Source organism: Anabas testudineus, chromosome 6 (genome assembly GCF_900324465.2).
Source record: "Anabas testudineus chromosome 6, fAnaTes1.2, whole genome shotgun sequence".
In the NCBI taxonomy this organism is placed as follows: Eukaryota; Metazoa; Chordata; class Actinopteri; order Anabantiformes; family Anabantidae; genus Anabas; species Anabas testudineus.
The window spans coordinates 7,368,991-7,388,299 of NC_046615.1; the positions used below are offsets into that span (position 1 = coordinate 7,368,991).

At 41.0% G+C, this 19,309-nt stretch overlaps 1 protein-coding gene across 18 annotated transcripts in view; it reads right to left on the minus strand.

Annotated features, from left to right (window-relative positions):
• The window catches only part of mical3a (microtubule associated monooxygenase, calponin and LIM domain containing 3a), a 68,207-nt gene that overhangs the window by 35,532 nt on the left and 13,366 nt on the right, over positions 1-19,309 (minus strand). For 13 of the 18 annotated variants that reach the window (XM_026366661.1, XM_026366659.1, XM_026366663.1 and 10 more), the window contains exons 1-6: positions 4,289-4,567; positions 3,649-3,856; positions 3,429-3,545; positions 3,175-3,276; positions 2,419-2,574; positions 1,277-1,377 (exon numbers count right to left, since the gene is read on the minus strand). In XM_026366661.1, the coding sequence (XP_026222446.1) occupies positions 1,277-1,377; positions 2,419-2,574; positions 3,175-3,276; positions 3,429-3,545; positions 3,649-3,856; positions 4,289-4,567 (963 nt within the window). Of the gene's footprint in view, positions 1-1,276; positions 1,378-2,418; positions 2,575-3,174; positions 3,277-3,428; positions 3,546-3,648; positions 3,857-4,288; positions 4,700-17,805; positions 17,956-19,309 lie in introns of those variants that run through there. The other 5 variants (XM_026366668.1, XM_026366669.1, XM_026366651.1 and 2 more) reach the window with 2 other exon arrangements.

The following is a 19,309-nucleotide window of genomic DNA, read 5'->3' on the forward strand; positions in this document are numbered from 1 at the left end:
AAACAGAAAAACAGATAATATAAATTTGACACTTGACATTTAAATAACTGTACAACCAGTAAAGTAGTTTAATTGGTTGTTTTCTCTCTTTGTGTGACGAAACAGAACTACTGCTCCTTTTAAGAAAACCTTACGTACAACATTGGCTGCTGTTGTAAAATTCTGAGGGACATTGAATCCACTTGAAGGATTAAAACTCAAAATCCTTAGGATATTATGTATTCGATATGTACAGTTTGTATCCAGCTACACTGGACCCAAAAATGTTTAAACTAACTAAACCATTTACGGTGACAGCATCCAATACCTCACTGTCCTCTAAAGAGGTCCAAGCGCTTGCACTGGAACAAACTGGAACATTCACAAGTGTGTCCAACATGTAACATCAAATCACTGCATGCTTTCCAAGAGCAGTGAGAGGCACATTCTTCCATCTTCAAGCTCCCTAGTTGTCTAATACCAGGCTGGGGGTGGTGTTGATAGCGGGTGAGGAGCGAGGCAGAGTGGTGGAAGGTATGAACAGGGGTTGTTTTCTGATTTGCCTTGAAGTGATGAGAAGTGATTTGTTCCAAACCGGCCATCTGCCAACTCTTCCACCCTTCCTCTAACCATTTCCAAAGGGGCAGGACTGAGTCATTTTCATTGCTATAAAAGGATCTGGACTTTCTGTCAGTTGTACCAGTTGCACTTTAAATAAACTGTGCCTTTTCATTAACATACAGCACTTGGCATCAGCCTTTATCGTATACCAGAATCTCCTTAATGTCATCAGCTCATCATGAAAACAGATTTGCACTCAAATTAACACTAAAATATGTAGAACAATTGTGCATATTGAAAATAGCAAGTAATCTAAAGAAAAGAGATGGCTGTAGATGTTATTCCCGAAATGCTACTTTAAGACACTTAGAAAAAAAAAAAAATTCCAGTTTCCTTTTGGAAAGTGGCCAGGGAGATGAAACTACAGTCTATAGCGAGGATACAAACACTCAGCAAGTCTGCTTGAGTTGGCAACGTGTTCCTGAGCACTGTTGGCTCGGTTAGATCATTAGGCCGGTACTGGACAAAAACAGAGTGAGGATGAAAGGCTGAAAAACATGAAAGATGGCAAGACAGACTTTTTATTTTGTCATTGTGTGCGTGTATATAGCGTTTGTGTCTGACACAGAGAGATAGAATTGGATTCCACAATTGTCTTTCAAACACTTGTCTTATACACACACACACACACACACACACACACACACACACGCAGGTCTGAGCTTCAATCACTTACATGCAGAATGACTCCTTTTTCCAGCAGGCTCTGTTTTTTGGCAGTCATCACAAAGTAGTGCGTGTCATCCTTATAGTAGACAATGTTTTCCAGGTCAATACCTAAAACGACCAAAAGAAGGACATATTGTTACAATACAAGACAATAATTCTCTAACTAGCTGTCGTGTTTTCGTTAGAGGAGCAATTATGTAACTTCAAGCACGTAGCCAAAGCCACAGGGACATGTTCATGTCAGCAATAAACTGTGGCAGGTTTGGCATCAGTCCTAATGTTAAGCATTTTAATTGGATGAGCTGACAGATTTTGGTTTTGATTCTGATCAAAGAACAAAGAAAGGTTTTAAATTTACTTCACCAAAACATTAACCGGAAGCCCCCCGCAGCCCCACCTGGAGATCTTAGAATTCCCAACTTCAAAATGATGACACACTTGCTTTATGATGTCCCCCGAGTAATGACAATGTGCAGAGGGGATCCCTTTAAATTTTTCTCTGTTTCTGTAACTGGACAACAATAGTGTGCAAGAAGGAAATCACTGCTCTTCAAAAGGAGCATTGCTGCCAAACTACAGTTTGTTCAAGGCAGCATAGAAAAGCCAGAAGGCTACTGGAGGAATGTTCTGTGGACAGATAAGACCAAAGTACTCTGGAACAGTTTGGCTTGAATGGAAAGTGTTATGTTTGGCAACGACCAAACACTGCATTCCTATTTAAGAACTTTATTCTATTTGTAAAACACGGTGGGGGCACTATCATGATTTGGGCCTGCCTCTATGCCTCTGGACCAGGACGGCCTGTCCTCATTTACAGAGCTTTAAATTCTTAGTCGTATGAGCAAATTCTACAGGGAAACATCATTGTATCCATCTGTGAACTCAAACTCAGCAGAACACATCATGTTTTGGGACCAGTGCTTTGTTTTATGCAATCATACACTAGGGTAATAGTATCACTGCCAGTGACAAGAACAAGATCAGCAAGTTTAGTAAAAGGCTTGTCCTTTAACAGGATTGACTCCTGCTTCATGAGAAAGGACCAGAAGGAGTTAAATTTTTGTCTTATTTGCTTAATGTGATTCACTGTATCTAATTGTAGGACTGTAGGATTCACAAACTTTCATGTATCACTGTACTATGACAAACCTGTGGCTTCTCTGAGCTCTTGAAAGAACTTCTGGTTGAAGATGAAGGCCACACCACTGATCTCCTCAACCTTTGCCTCTGCTGTCGTGTTCCTGTTGATGAAGTTAGCAGTGATGGCGATGGCGAGCTTTCCCCGGAACTCTTTGCGCCGAAACCCTGGAGATTACAGAAAGAAATCACAGTGTGAGCTCAAGGTCAGGAAACAGGGTACAAAGACCCTGAACTATGACAACATAACTTGATGTTTCAAAAAAGAAGAGTAAATCACAAACCAGTTCAATTTGCCTGGCTATATTTGCTTTTATGATATATATCAAATCCTTTCGGTACATTATAAATGCAACTCTGCTGCTCCCCTTCACTGATGCAGCAGTCAGTAGTACAGAAAAGGGTCATGGTACTCTACTCCACAGGGGTGTCCCTTTTCCAGAGTGGCTGTGTGTGAGGCCCCGGCAGTCACAGAGGAAACAAACAATTCAACAATTCCTGTTTTGCTCTGCTGAGAGAGCAAACACTGTGTGAAGTTGGATGTAGCAGCCAGACACAAACACACACACACAGATGTGGACAAATGCTCATTCATACGCGAGGAACGAAGTGAGGTAAGGAACCCGACCACAGCTGTACGCATGTGAGATCATAATCGTTCTGGCTGACATCCAAGTCACAAAGCCTGCTGCTTGTGCTTTTCCTTGTTTAATAGAAGAAAATCTGCATTACTAATGCATTTCTCGCAGCGAGTGCATGAGGACTTGCCTGGTAGTGTGTTTCTCCTTCCATCTGCTCCGATGATGACATCAAACTCCAGCTCACTGACAGGGTGTGTCCTTGGGTGGACCTCAGCTCTCCAGCCTATCCCTAAGAAAACACAGAGCACGTACGCAAACAGAAATTATGCATCAGCTGAACCAGGCTTAAGACTTCTGACAGGTCGTTCTCTGAGGAAACATGTTCAGTTTCCAGTCGTTTTTCTTGTGCTTGTCTAGCAGCAGCTTGGCTCTTACACTTACTTTCAGTTTCTTGATCTTCAGGGGGCTCAATAAGGCCCTTGAACTCTACGTTGACATGGATCTCAATACCTAGCAGAAGAGCCATTTTGAGCAGCATAAGCTGAAGCTGCCGAATACCTACAGAACAGAGAAGGGAAGACATTTTTAATTATCTCTGAACAACACAAATTTTGTATGTTCCAAATGCATACAAAATAACAATGTTAGCAAATCCACTCACTGATATGATCAATAGCTCCAGCGCAGAACTTCCCATAGAACTTCTTGGCTCCAAGGCCCCTGAGGTCCTGGATGGTGAAGGGCCAGAGGTGCAGCACATTGTTCCTGGAGAAGGCATCTCTCTTCTCCAGCAGCACCACTTTGGCTCCCAGGAAAGCCAGCTCGATGGCCGTACGTAAGCCGCATGGCCCCGCACCAATAATCAGACACTAGGGGAAACAGGGTTGTTGATGTTATGCAGTTGTAACAGGGTGTTAGGTTAGGAACTTTATTATGCACACAGAGGAAAATGATCCCAAACAATACAAGACAACACACAATGAATGCCAGATAAACAAAATTAAACTCAAGACAGTAATATATCATATATTATATATAATTAAATATCACAGTATGTGGATAGAAATGTTTGGTTTTGGTTACATTTCTATAGACTTTAAAGTAAACAGATGGATAGAAATGTATGTCTTTAGATCTTGACCATTCTGTAAGTGTCCTTTCATATAAAGCACTCAAATATTTCTGGATGGTAAACATGAGCATCACATTACATGATCCCTTGACACAGAGGAAATTTTATCTCACCAACAAGCATAGTTAGCCCTAAACGAATCATACGGTGCATGCTGATGCACGCTTACCTTTGAGTTGGCACAGGCACGGCCCTTCTTGTACTCCTTATGGCTGGCCCTCTTGTCTAGCTTGGCCCAGAGTGCCTTGGCCTTCCAGTAGTTTAGTTTGGACTTGAGCTTGTGATAGAAGACCCTGTTCTCGGTGGGCTTAACCTCTAGGTGGTCACATAGCTCCTGGAAGGCCTTGAGCGTGCCCTTACATGTGGACGCCTGGACAAAGCGGTCAAACAGGGCATGGGATTGGTTCAGCCCATCTCCTCCAGCTGCACCGGCACCTCCATCCCCCATGGTCCAGACTCACACACTGGGCTATCAGGGCCCTTCACCCTGCCCAGGCAGGGGTCTCTGGGTCCAGCCCCAGTCCTGAAAGATGCTCACTCTGGAAAATGGCTTTAACTCCCAAATTCAGGCATCTTCATTCTGTCACCAGGAAGCAAAAACATAAAACTTATTATAGAAGATAATATAACATTCTACTAGCAAGTTTAGTAGCACATAAAACATGACCATGTTGTCACAGTGCAGAACAGCAAACTTTCAAATGCCTGAATGATACCGACACTGTTCAATCCAACACAAACAGGAACTTTAATTAGAGTCTATGTGAACTTCAGGTCAGATGCAAGGTTCAAGCTGAGACCGCCTACCACTACTTACACTTTTTAGCACCCTCTTAATAAAACAGTCCCTGAACCTCTTAATTAAACAACCATATGTATGACCTCTGTTCAGACAAGCAAGCAAAGCAGCAAGTGAAGATAAAAACCAGGTCATTTGAGGTCTTAGTCTCATTATTCTGCTGCTACATGACCTCAAACAGCTTCTTATCTGTCTAGGAATGAGGCGCCTGGACACAGGAAGGGCACTGAACGCACACACAGCAAAAACAGGAAGCACACATGGCACAAGTATGTAGACATGGTTGTGTGGCACAGAGTCGCTCCAGACAGATTGAGGAAATAGCCACTTCATCCCAAAGCACAGTGGAACAAAATACAATTAAACAACGAGAAGACTGATCTGTTCTTTTGACATCTGTAGCTCAGCTGTGATGACTGGGATGTTTGGATGGACTCTCCATCTGACTCCGACCATATTTAGCAGCATGAGCAGCCTTAAAAAGGTCAGCTTAACTCAATATTAGCGCCTGTACACAATGGCAAATAATGGAGAAGGAGCAGATGAGAAAAATCTTACAAAGAAAGCACTGTGACAACAATGATGACTGTAAAATAAAACTTGTTTGATCCAGTCTATGGGATGAATAGTATGTTTTTATGCCAAGCAGTGGCTCTGGTTTGCATTATATCCACAGGGACAACAAGGCAGAAACTTGTCTTACTTGTTCATTATTCACAGTGGCTCAGCAAATAGTATTTACATAACTCTCTGAAACTTCACGCACAAGTAGTTTCCTGGAATAAGCACCAGCTAGGAAAAGAAAAAAAGATGAGAACTACCTTCAAATCTGGCTAATAAACATTCAAATTATTGGCAATAACAGACATTGCTCTAGTGAAGACAGGACCCACTGAAATCTGTGTCACTGAACTCCTCAAGAGCACAGGATTAATATTTACACGGTCACTTTCACTATGGAATCTTGAGCTTTGTACTTTACAGTCCGGGATGTTGAGCTACTTCAAGTAAACCAGTATAGTCCCCGTCCCAGTAGCAGCACATGATGAAAGGGAGGCTAGTACAAGGGTCAGCTGTCCTCCTCACACTCTGCCAACTCCTCGCTGCACTGAAATCAGCGGAAAGACTCTGTTTTAAAGCACAAGCATTAAGATAACCAGGAACATAGTTTCCTCTGCGAGTGCACACACATAATTTAACTGTAAGTTAAGAAAATAAACAAACTAAAAGGCCAACTGCACCTGCAACAGCTGTGTAAAGTCTGTGGTTACATATGTGCGCACACGCATAAAACACACACACAATCATCTGTGACCGACTCAGCTGAAGAATCGCTTTACAGTTTGCATGCAAAATACCATCAAAAACTAGTTCCTCTAAAGAGTAGACGCCATTAACACAGATTAAACAAAGTAAATAATGATGCTCTAATCGCCTCCGTGTCAATAGGAATCAGCATCACATCCATTACAAACAATTAAACCAGAGGTTCCTTACTTCAGTTGTCAAAAATATTGACAGCAGCAGAGACAAATACATTAACGTCACTCAAATAGCTTGTCAGGCATCCAAAGATAGTTCCGGTTTATCTACACATGCACTGGAGATGCTGCGTTTGATTGCTGAGCAGAGAGAATTGAGGTGCAGTCAAGCTTGCACTATCTAGTGTCTGTGAAGTGCTGGGGGCCTGTGATAGCATGCTGCAAGTGAACGCAGAGGGAGGCATTTCAAGGTTGTGTGTGTGCAGGTCCAACAAGAAGTCAAGTGATTTAAGGTGCCTCACATTTAGAAAGCTTGAACTAGAGAACGTTTGGCTTTTTATTTTTCTTAAAACGTGACCTAAACCATGAATCAATCATCAAATTAGTCGCCCCTTAATCTTCTGCCCTTACATCATATTGTGTGTGAGTTTCTCACATGATGATCTAATCTGCAATCTGTACCACAGCATAATCTAATCAACCCCAAAAGGCAAGACAAGAGAATCTCAAAGCAAAACAAGCCCCTAATGTCTCCCAAAATTCTTAGACTGTGCTCTTTGACCTGGTCCAGTGCGTAGTTTTGTTTTTATAACTTAATGAAAAAAGACAAAGAGAGAGGACAATCATAACTCAGACTGTTTAATGCAGCAGGATAGACGAAACCAGATTAAACTGGCTTTCCGTCATCAGCAGGGTTTTTCATTGAAGTATAAAGGCACATAGGAACCCTACTACAGGAAATGAGAAGCTTTCCTAACCTTTATGAAAGAGTTCTGACAAATATAGCAGCAAACATTAAACATAGTTGGAGGTATTTTGAGGTGCAATTATTGACTAACATGCTGTGTCACAATATGTGAGAGTGTCAGTACGTGTATGTGTGAGCATGCTCAGGCAGGCTTTGCCATGACTCGACTTAATGACAACAATAAACCTAGCGTATAATTTGAATAATAGCAGCGTCCTGCAAAGACCCACATGTCCACGCAACAGGAGAGGTGGCAGCACGTGTTTCTGTAGACAGAGAATAATGACAGAGAGGCCACTCAGAATAGCCAGCTGAAATACTAATACTACCTAATAGACAAAATCCAGCTTTCTTCTAAAACACTAAAGTAAAGTGGACTATAAAATGAAAAAATAAATAAATCAAACCAGTTTTAACCCTAAGCACAGTTTGAAAATCTCCCTGGTCTGGATAAGCTGCAGGATTTCACACGAACACACAACTTTCACAAGAATTACACACATGCATGCAAGCTTCTGCACACAAGCCTGCGTTCAGTGCCCACACACACACACACACACACACACACACACACATACCTTTGCTAGTCACTGACTGTATTACATCATCCTCTAATCTAAAAATAGAGCTGGAGATTAGGCCACTAGGGTACACATTTGACAGTGCTGCTTTCATGCATTGTAAACACTGTCACAATCATTGTAGTAGTATCAAAGAATGATTTGTTCTGAACTGATAAAATACTGTAAGTATATTATAAATTAATCAATCTCCACCACCACTGTGGGTATATCATACTGTGGCGTAGCTCATTTTTTTCCTGCTAGTTTGTTTCAGTGTAGTTACATTAGGAATGACAATTTTTTTATTTTTTTTAAATTTTCACTCCAGGATCCAAGCTACTCATGTCAACAAAAGAAATAGAGTAAAATCAGTACGGAATAGAGTAGTAGTATGGTTTCCAACACCTTTAAGACAGCAAACGGAGGACAATCAGAAGAGTTTTATGTGGCCACTCCTTAAATGCAGACATGGTCAGTAGAAACAGTTCAGAAGCTTTGAGGTAAACAAGTTAATAAAACTGCTTATCTGCCATAGCTGCACAGAATAACTTGCATGACTTGGCTTGTATGTGCCTGTCAGTGTGTATCCTTAAATAGAGTTCTGTCCTCTGTCTCCAGCTTGGGGATGAGTGATGCTCGCAGGACACCCTGGAGATGAAAGTAATATCTCCACTCCTCTCCCCATGTGATCCCCCCCCCCCCTGCCTGAGTGTTGGATACCTTCACTACAGTCAATCAAAGTACTAGTACAATGAAAACAATTTACCAGTTCCCACTTTCACTTATTATGGCAGCCAGTGGAGGTGGCTGCATTAGCTCAGTAGCATCACAATGCTAATAATAAAGCAATGCAGCAACAGGGGTGGTCTCTTCATTGGTCGCCTTTGGTCTGTAAATGGAGAACGGTGACAGCAAAAGTAGACCGTAGTAGTAAAAGTTACCGCTTTTTACCACGGCATTTGTCGGTTTTAGTATGTACAATATTTAGGCTAATAATTCATTATGTGACTGAAAACACTCAGGGCTTCATCTCAGTTTCACATACAGCACAGCTAGCTTTCATGTCAAGATGTGCATGCCAGAGAGATATTTGTCTGTTAAATATTAATCTAATGTTACTGCCTGTAGTGTGTCATCTTAGAATAGCAGCTACATTTGGTTTTTACCCTTAAACTTCTCTGATGTTTAAGCGTTGAACTATTTTAGCTAAGTTAGCGGTTTCTCTTTGCTTCTCATTGTTGTTTCTTTAAGCTAAGCTAAGCTAAGCTAAGCTAAACATTCACTTGACTGTCAGTCAGGTGACTGAGTCACATAAGTATAATTCAAGGAAACAACTCAATTAATAAAAAAGTGTATTCTCTTATTAATATTTCAGTGAGGTCTGAACCTTCACCTACCTACCTTTGTCATAGAGGTTCATGATTACTGTGCCTGCTTGTAAACCGTATCTGTAGGCATAACACAGATACGCGAAGCCTCACATCAAACGTGACAAGTCCAGTCTGGTTCTCCAGTAATAACGGATTGTCCCCTCAAACCTTCATATTCATCACGAGAGTATCACAACACAAGGGCTCGAGTCCTATTCACGTCCGCGGGAGTGGAGAGAGATGTGTGTCTATTCATATCAGCAGACAGAGCCTCAAAGCTCGCAGAATGCACAAGCATTTGTTTACTGAAGCTCACCCTGCTTCTGGCACAGCTGACTCCTAACCATCTGGCTTTTGAATTACTTCTGCATCTGACAGTCAGGCTGCAGTGTGCAGCTGAGCACCTAATTTTAGCTCTCACAACTGATATTATTATTATTTTTTTTGTTTTTGTTTTCCAACTGGAGCCTGGATCCAATAAACCCCGAAAATACCATGTTGTCCCAACACTAAACAAACTGACACATTAATTCTAGACACACTGGAAAAAACACCTTCTCAGTTAAAAAGCACCACCTCTGTGTTGGTTTGGGAGGTTTTGGCAGTCCGAGTCCATGTGCCATACGTCATCTTTTATCTATTTCTTGTCTGACCGCTACACAGTATGCTACCAGTAAACGATGCTGCAGCCTTCAAATGGATCCTCTTTATGATATATGCATTTTGGAAAGATTCTGATTTTCATCTTGACAAACTTCGCTTAATCTCTTCTTATGTTATCTCAAACGAGAAAGTGATTGTAGATCATAAATCCTACACCATGGTTAACATGGTTGCTCGTCCGACCTGCCAAGGCAACTTTCAATCATGCTCTAAAAGAAGGTGTAACTGAATATAATGCAATCATTCAAAATCGGATTAGAAAGTGAAAAAAACTTCAGCAAATTGAAATATACAACACCAAATCTCTCTTTTAGAGGACTCTGACCACAAATGATTTTTCTTATGATAGTTACTGTATGTTAGTGATCACTCAGGAATCTCAGTCTATGCCCAAACCGCTTGCTTGAGAGTATCACACATGGTCGACGAGAGCTGCCTGCCAGCACTTGCTGCAAGTATTTGATTTAGGAAACCTCTCAAATCCCAACCTGAATGCCCCTTCTCCCACCTGCGTGCTTTTCATAGCTAGAGTGGAGCAGTCAGTGCAGCTACGGAGCCATAAACGGTAAACCACAAGAGCAATCGTGGAAAAATGCAAAAACGCTGTGCAGCATTGATATTCATACTTTTGTTCTATCTACGGCACTGCTCTTAAAAAAATCTTCATGGGTTTTCGCATTTGGTTGTTATCTGTGTTGTTAATTTGAATACGTCACACCAGACTGTGCAGTGAGATCCAGTTAATCATATACACAGATCCAGCCTTCCCAGGGAACTAGGAAGTGTAATCTGAGACCAGTAGGCAAACACAGTCAACACAGACTAGTCTCCAAGGCTTAGTCATGACTGGAAGCATGCAGGACAAAAGGAGGGGATGCCTCAGACAGGATACAGGACATATTAAACTTTTTTTTTTTAATATAATAGAGAGTAAATCAAGTGGAATTAGGTCTATGGTAAATCCAACATCTGAACGATTTTTGTGTCTTCATGACAAAACAAACATCTTTAATTCTATTTACAGCATGAAAACATGGACAGGAATACAAACAATAACTAGATCACACATTTATTAGACAAAGGCTAACCCACAATACATTTCTGATTCATGGGAAACTACAGCACAGCTCAGTTCCCTCAGCTCTACTCTCTCCCCATATTAGTTACAAAGGCAACGTTTAAACCTCGAAGAGCCTCAGCAAACAGCCAGAAATAAGCCAACCTGGATCCAGAGGCTGGAAATGTGGTTAAGATACTATGAATAGTTGTTATGATAGAGGAGGTTTCTCCTTGGACGTGTGATTCTAACATCTGTCACAAGACAAATATTATAATATTATATATATAAATATATAAATGTCTCGTTTCATTATTTTATACATTTATTTATAGAGGTACCACATGAAGTATATATACACTGTAGTTGATAGCAATATTCAGAAAACATAGATAGAGCTAAAACATTGCTACAATCATGTTAATGCAAATAAGCAATGGAAGGGCAGGAAAGAAAATGTGTTTTAGCATTACAAAAACAACATTACCCCACAGTGGTGGATCTCATTGTTCAACTCGTGAGATCTATTCTTTCCAAATCTACCTACATCAGTGCATCATTTCATGATCATTACCATCTGATGGGTCCAATGTATCAAACAGCTTCCTTCCAAAGCCTTGACGGGGGATGCAAGAGTGAAACGCACACATTCAGCACAAGTACAACCAAGCCATAATCCTGTCACATCCATCCATCCATCCTTGTCTCCTCTAATCTCTTTGCGTGGGCACGGCCGTGAGCAGTTCGTATGGTAAACAAGTCGGGGATGTAAGATGAAGGGAATCAGCAGTGTGAGCTACCAGCAGTCCTCTCTGCAACTGACTAGCCAGCTCCTCTGTCCAGACCTGCAGATGCTCTGACCTACAGTATCTCCTGCTTAACATTCCTCAAATTTGGACTTGTGGCAGCCTGTCAGAGTGCAGTGAACCACTAACAACTGTGAGAACCCAGTCACACCGAAGAACTAGATTATATTCACACCGACTACTCTACTAGAGTGACGACCAGGATACCTAATAGGATGACTGTAAACTGAGGACTGTGGAAAGCAGGTATTCAAATACCAGCTGGGTCAAGTCCTGCCCTCCTTGGTATGAGGTTTTTTTTCAGTGAACACAGACTAATAAACTCATTTCATGTTCACTTAGCCTGTAACATATCTCCCATTTGCGCTGCTGAGCTTTATTCACGACCAGTGGCGAATAATAAGCCATGCCGGTACACTCAGATATTTTAATGTGAGAGAACAGTCAGAGAGAAAACAGTCACATTAAACAAACAGTGGTGTGAGAATATGCAAAACAGCCTTTTTTTCTTCCTCCCCCAGCTTCACATTGCTCATTCATTTCATCTCCTTTTGTGCCAGTTCCACTAAATCATTCAGCACATCCAGGACCGGAGGAAAGTTGGTCTTTCCTGTGTGAACTGTGCAGAGCTGCAAGCTCATCCAGCAGGAAGGTATCTGAACACCCACACAGCCACGGACTATGCTGATAGCTTTATAGAGCAAAGCATGAAAACAGATTTCTCCCGAATGACACTTTAATCTCTGTCACATATTACAAGAGAGTCGAATCAAGTGTTTGGCAGGTGCCTGCTGAGATTATACTTTAACACTAGATGAAATCTGGAGTGCTGGGTTGTAAGTCCTGTTTTGGTAAATTCACAGAAATGAGGGATGGGTAGATGGATATTAACTGGAAAGGAGCACTTTAGATAGAGTAGATCGTAAACAAGTTCCAGATAAATACATTGTGGGAAGTCACACATCTTAATAAATGACTGAGGATAGTTGTGTGTATTATTCTACTGTACAACCAAGATAGTTACAAAGTGGAAACCCCAATGAAAGACGGGCTCCATTAAACAAAGCAAGTAAATAAGTAAGTAGTGAATGTTTAATAATTCAAGCATGAGGATATTTTTACTACTTATTATTACCCAAATGGTGTTAAAGAGATGTACCAAGTAAGTCATTCTAGAGGAAGCTAAACTGGGAATTACTCTTACAAGTCAAGCTAAGCAGGTATTGTCTCAAGGGAGACAAATGCAAGGCCTTTCATACTGTGCTTCTCACAACATCAGTTGCTAAGGAAGTGAGGATCATTTGGGCACCCCTGAGTGTATGCTTAAATGAGATTCACAGGTTGTGCGATTTTAAAGGGTAAACTTGTGGCCTCCAGCCCCACCCTGATGGTTAAAGGAGGAGAAGAGATAAGGCCCTGCGACGTTTGTTCACATTTTTCTGGGAAAGAACATTTAGTGGGCTTGTTTGTCCATCAGGCCTGCCAGAGAAGAATTTGTCTCTTGTCCAGATAGGCAGATAACAAGGCCCAGGGGCTCCTCCGCATACAACCAGAGAGTGAATGTGAAATATGATGTGGTCTCAAGAGCAATGAACAGTTGGAGTAAAAGGGCTTGACTTGAGAGGAAGGTTAGCAGCTATACGCTCAGCAATATTTATATGCTTTCCCGAAGCCTGATAGCTGAAAAGGACAAGGTGCAGATTTCAGAATATAAAGCCTTGTCAGAGTTATACCAGGCTAAATACATTATTGGAGAAGAAAAACAAAAAAACATGCAACTGACTGTGACTAGTGATGCTCACTACAATGTCTGCCAAATAATAGTAAAAGTAGGAATTAGTAGGGCCGCACAGTGGTGTATTAGTGTGTAGTAGTGTATTAGGACCTGGATTCAAATCCATCAGTCGGCAAGGTGACTTTCTGTGAGTTTTCCCCCATATCTCTTTGGGTACTCCGGTATCCTCCTACAGTCCAAAGACAGTGAGGTTAGGGGTTAGGGTTAACTGGTGACTTTAAATTGCCCATAGCTGGCCTAAATGTCTGGACTCTCAGCCAGTGTTATATTAAACAAACTAGAATACTAATGTTGACAATAATTTACAGTAGGGAGTGCCAAAAAAGCTGACCTCTTTGTAAGGCCCTTTCTCAAAGATAGCTAAAAAAACAAAGGCACATGACAAAAACAAAATCTATATTTATTTATTATTATATTAATTATTATGTATTTTATTTGTATTGTTGGACATTATGTTTATATGCCTGAACTATTTCTAGTTTATATAGGCTAAAACACTGTCAAGTGGCAAACATAAAGGTGCCAATGTGTCTATTCAGACATATATGATCATCTATGGTCACTGCTAGACTGTCTGTCTGCAGCGTGCTGCAGGGCAGTATTTCTCTGTGTATTCACTATAAACAACTCCTTTCACACTATATATATATATATATATATATATATAATTTTATATATAATAATATATCTATTATATAATCGATATATATATACACACATTACAATTTACATATCTACATATATTAGTATATATTTATCTCACATATACAATACACATATTATATATATATACATAGACAGATACATATACACATATATATATATATATATATATACATATATATATATATATACACATATATATATATACATATACATATATATATATATACACACATATATATATATATATATATATATATATATATATATATATATATATATATATCCAGCAAACAACTGGTAAGGAAAAGTATTGATTACTGGACCTCACAATGTTTGGCAGCTAAAAGGTTTTAGGCTGCTTATTGAGACTGACTGAACACCCTACAATATAGGAGCTTCAATTTAGCACAACCATTGGCCTCCACTAATGTTCCTAGGAGCTTCAATTTGAGACATTATATCCTATAGAGGATGCGGTTTATGAGTCACACAGCACGACAACCTATGAGCCGTGAATTCCAACAAAACTGTTTACCAGCCACGACAGAAAAACAGCCCCATTCCCTCAACAACTTTATATGAGCGCTCTCTATACCTGTGTTTTGAATTTTGTCTATTTGGCAAACACAATGTAATTTATCCCACACTGAAGGAAGAGCAGTAGTAGTAGCGTTCAAAGGTCAGCACTCTGGGAAAATCTAAACTATTTCATTGGCGTGGCCTCGGGATTGCATTTGTAATACTGATCCACCTCTGACCTGCAAGGTACAAGAAACAGCCAAGAAACACTACGTCCTAAATCCAGAGCTGTGAGAAAACACTCAAGCAAATGGACTGTAAGTTATGTGCAACCACAACCAGAGGCTATTAGTCCTCTAAATCTGATCTGCATCATGGCTGGTTTCAAATTAAGACTTAAGAGGTTGTGAGGTAGGAGAATTACATCACATACTGTAATGTTTACGTTGTCTACTATCTCACACGTCCCAGGAGGAACATCCACAGTTTAAATGATAGGAGAACTATATCTTGTCAGTCTTGAGTTTTTATTTAATTCTGAAAATACTAACACAACAGCTTTAATGGCTTCTACCGGGCTATTTGGTTTTACAATGACTGACTCAACACTCAGGAGAAATGCTAATTACCATTGTGTCATTGTGACCTCATTCTGAATAGGGGAAAGTTGAAAGGGCGACATGATGATCGTCCTTCACCGATACACTGATTTCCTTACAGTGAGTGTCTTCATGCAGAACACAGCCCTCAAACAGTTAACAACAAGCCATTAGCATCTAGTTACAGATATCTGTCCATTTAAGGAAGCACTTTAGACCGAACCGCTTCCAATATCCATAATAGTTTGACATCAACAGGGGCCAGCAAGCTTCTCTCAACCACAGCATTGGACCTCCTGATAGTTGAGAAACATCCAGCAATTTATGACAGGACAGGAGCCTAAAGAGGACTTCCTTCCTTCTCTCCTTTCATCTGGTGCTATATAGGGTCACAGCGGGTCAGACAGGAACTCACTCTCTCCCTGACAATCAGCGAGAGGTCACAGTGACTCAGCCTCACCCCATCCCTCCCCACATAACCACGTACCTTCTATGGACACAAGCGTGTAGTGATAAAATATGTAGCTTCAAGTCTGACTCATTAATTTATATGCTGAGCAGTTTCAGGGTACTTGGGTTAGTGCATGACTCATCTTTGCCTCTGTAACATGATTTACAGGATGAAAAAGGTAGGAAACAGAACAATACTAAACATAAAGTAATGTAAAAACATATATATAAAAAAAGAGAACTAGCATCCAGATGTGTATTTATTTGTTACAGCACACCATACCCCTAAAAGATGCTGCTAAACTTGAAGAGGACAAGATGGATAAGACTTCTAGCCCAGTATATATATATTTTTTATCATAATATGGTGATATTAGTGCACCTTATGGACATTTAATTCATATGAATGAATTAGTCAAGTTTAAAATCTTTACCAGTGTTCATTGAATGATTTCTTTAGAACTAAATGACACAACAACGGTCAATGTAAACCAAATCCATTCAGGTTATCCATGGACCCACTGCACAAAACACCCTGAGGATCGGCTGTGACACGGAGGTCTGTGAAGCCCTCCAAGGATATGCCTTCCCAGAATATCACTGATCCACCACCAAACCGGTCATGCTCGCTGATGTTACAGGCAGAAAAATTCACCAACGCCTCCCCAGACTCTTTCACGCCTGTCACATGTGCTCATTGTGGACTTGCTCTCATCTGTGAAGAGAATGGGACCTGACAATACTGGCGTTCTCTGGCGAATGGCAATCAAGCTGCACAGTGTTGGGCTGTACACACAGGTCATAGCAGAGGACATCAAGCCCTCCTGCCACCATTACGGAGTCTGTTTCTGACAATTCTCCACCATGCTCTTAAGACTGTGCTGCGAGACAAAGCAAACCTTCTTGTGACTGTCCGTATGATGTGCCATTTTGACTGCACCTGCTCCTTCCTAAATAAACAAAATGATCTCCCTTAAGTTAATAATGTAAAGTAATACTGTGATTAAGTGTTCCATTAATTGTTTTTCAGCAGTAGATACTTTATCACGTTGGCATAAAAGTTGGAAAACACTGTCCAAAGTTCCAAATTCAGGTGGTGGTGACAGCTTAAGGGGATTTTTCCGTCCATGTTCTTTCCCTCTTGTATGTGTACTGCTTGTTACCGAGATAAAAAGTGAATTTTAAATAGAGACTTGTGAAAATTTAACTGGGAAAAGGGAATTAAAAGCACCTCTGACCAGGTCCACAAAAATACAAAAACATTAAGATTAAAGTGACACTCCTCAACACACACACAAACAGCTTAAGCGAAGGAGTACATCCCAATTAACATGTGCCGGCCGGGCAACATCCTGCAATATCAGAGATGATGTCCAAAGTCTAGCATTACTGGAGTTGCCACAGGCCAAGAATGAGGTTGATGAAGCAAAGTTCAGTATCACCGATCGACAGAACAAATCCTCCATCACTCAACCTAGACAGGATCAGAGCCTTTGTCCGGGGAACCTGCCCGTCAGGCCAGGTCCTCCAATCTCTTGACTCCTGTATGGGCTGTTATTGTTGTTGAGGTCAGTGTTTAACCTATCAACAAAGCATCAAATAAATGCATTCATCTGTAAAAGCCAAGAGGCGGGTTTGAGTAAATGGGAATCACACAATGTCTACCTATAACACCAACAACCTATGGGAGCAGTAAAGGTGGAGCTGTGCACCAAAACAGCAGTGCACCCCTCTGACCCCTGTTAGGAGGGGTTACAACAAAATCATGTTGTCAAAAGACCAGGAGCTTCATAAAGCCCAAGTAGATCATCCGTTTGTCAAAAATAGGACAAATCTATATGACATGACACACTTCTTGGGGAAAACACTTCTTGACAAATCATTCGTCCAGGAGGAGAACATTTTATTGTAAGTCATCTGTAATGTTGGTGAATCCTGTCACTAATATCCACACAATCCACAGGCTGCTAGTTAGATGAATATGTGGGTGTACTAAGTGGACAGAGATGTCAGATTTATTACAGGACAGTGTAGTTAAATGGTTAGTAGCTCTAATAAAAACCAGCAGACCGTAACATGCCGAACATGCAGACGTGCAGCAGGATCCAAGGGTAACGCTCAAAAACGCACCGCGTTTGTCAGGCGATCGGGACAAATATCTTCCTCTTACCTTCTGAATCCAGTGTTTATAGTCCGCTCGTGTATCATAAAAACGAAGCCATGGCCGCTTTTAGATCCAGATTCCCCCGTAAAATCCACAGTATTGCCGTCTTACTGAGCGCTGTGACTCGTTCAGGACAGAGCAGCGAACCTCTCAGCGGAGAAGGCGCAACTTGAAACTGACGGAGAGGGATCGGTCGAAACCAAAGGAACGACCGGGAGGGGGGGGCGGGATCAAATTTATAAATAACAACGCGCTGCCGAAACGCTAAAGCGTATTGTTTGTAAAGTGACTTGTGCTAAGATGACGTTACAGCATATATTTAACGTCAAACATTTGGACAAAAGTGGGCCAAGTTGTCGTTTATTGGGGTGCAGCTATGACATTGGTAGTCGGGAAACCCCCGTCGTTCACGGGAATGGGCGTGCGCGTTTGAACTCGGTTTAATCCGATTGGTCTGTCCCAACGTGACGCAGCAGCGCCGCTGCCTTCACGTGTAGTCAGAAACACAAGAACTGGTTTCCACGACGTGGACCGACGGTTTTTACATGTCACCATCCTACAGAGAGTGTTGTCTTTTAACCTTAAAGGATTCTGATGATACCATCAGTGCGATTGTTCATCCTATATACACACTAGACTTTTACAAAGGTCACTATCATCATCTGGTTTCCCAAAAGACGCTTAATAAGAAAATATTAACAGATTGTGCAGAACAATGAGCGACGTGTGACAACTACTAGTTCATAATATTTAAACTTGACATGACATAAAGTAATAAATGTGGTTTCTCAGTTTCAATCAGGCTGTTTCGTCTGCCTTCAAGCATCTTTTTCCCCATATGGAATCCTGTAAAATATAATTCCCACTGAATTCCAAAGCCTATTTGTTTGTTTTCTAACAAAGCACAGACATGGACTGTGCCGGTGGTTTGAGAGGGGCTGAAGCTGGCCTTAGTGGAAAACCACTTGAGATTACAACTTGGGAAATTATAAGTTTGAAACAATCGCTTTCACATGGCATGAAAAACAGTATAGTGCGTCTTGAGCTGCTTCCCACAGACAGAAATATGCATTACTGATACACTGCTTTGTTCTGCATCCATCACAGCACAATCAAGAATAAAAAGACTTTCCCTCATACGGTACTGCAATAAAAAAAAAAATGTCGTAGGCATGATTGAGACAAGAAATCCATGCTGTAAATCCAAACAACCTATTATGAGATGTGATGATTACATTACTTGACTAATTCAAAGAAAAAGGTCAATGACATTCATGGCCTTTTGTAAAACCCACTCAACTATCAAAGTCCCTGATGCTTCAAATGTGCCCCTGCTAACAACCAGATCACAGGCTCGCAAAAACAGTGCAATCTCAAAATGTAACTACTTAAGATAAAGTGGGTGACACTTTGATCAGAGCTAGAAATAGACATTTATCTGTATTTTTCAGTGAGTGAAATCCTATCATAGGCCATTGTGAGACCGTGCTGGAAGGAGGAACCCCTCTCT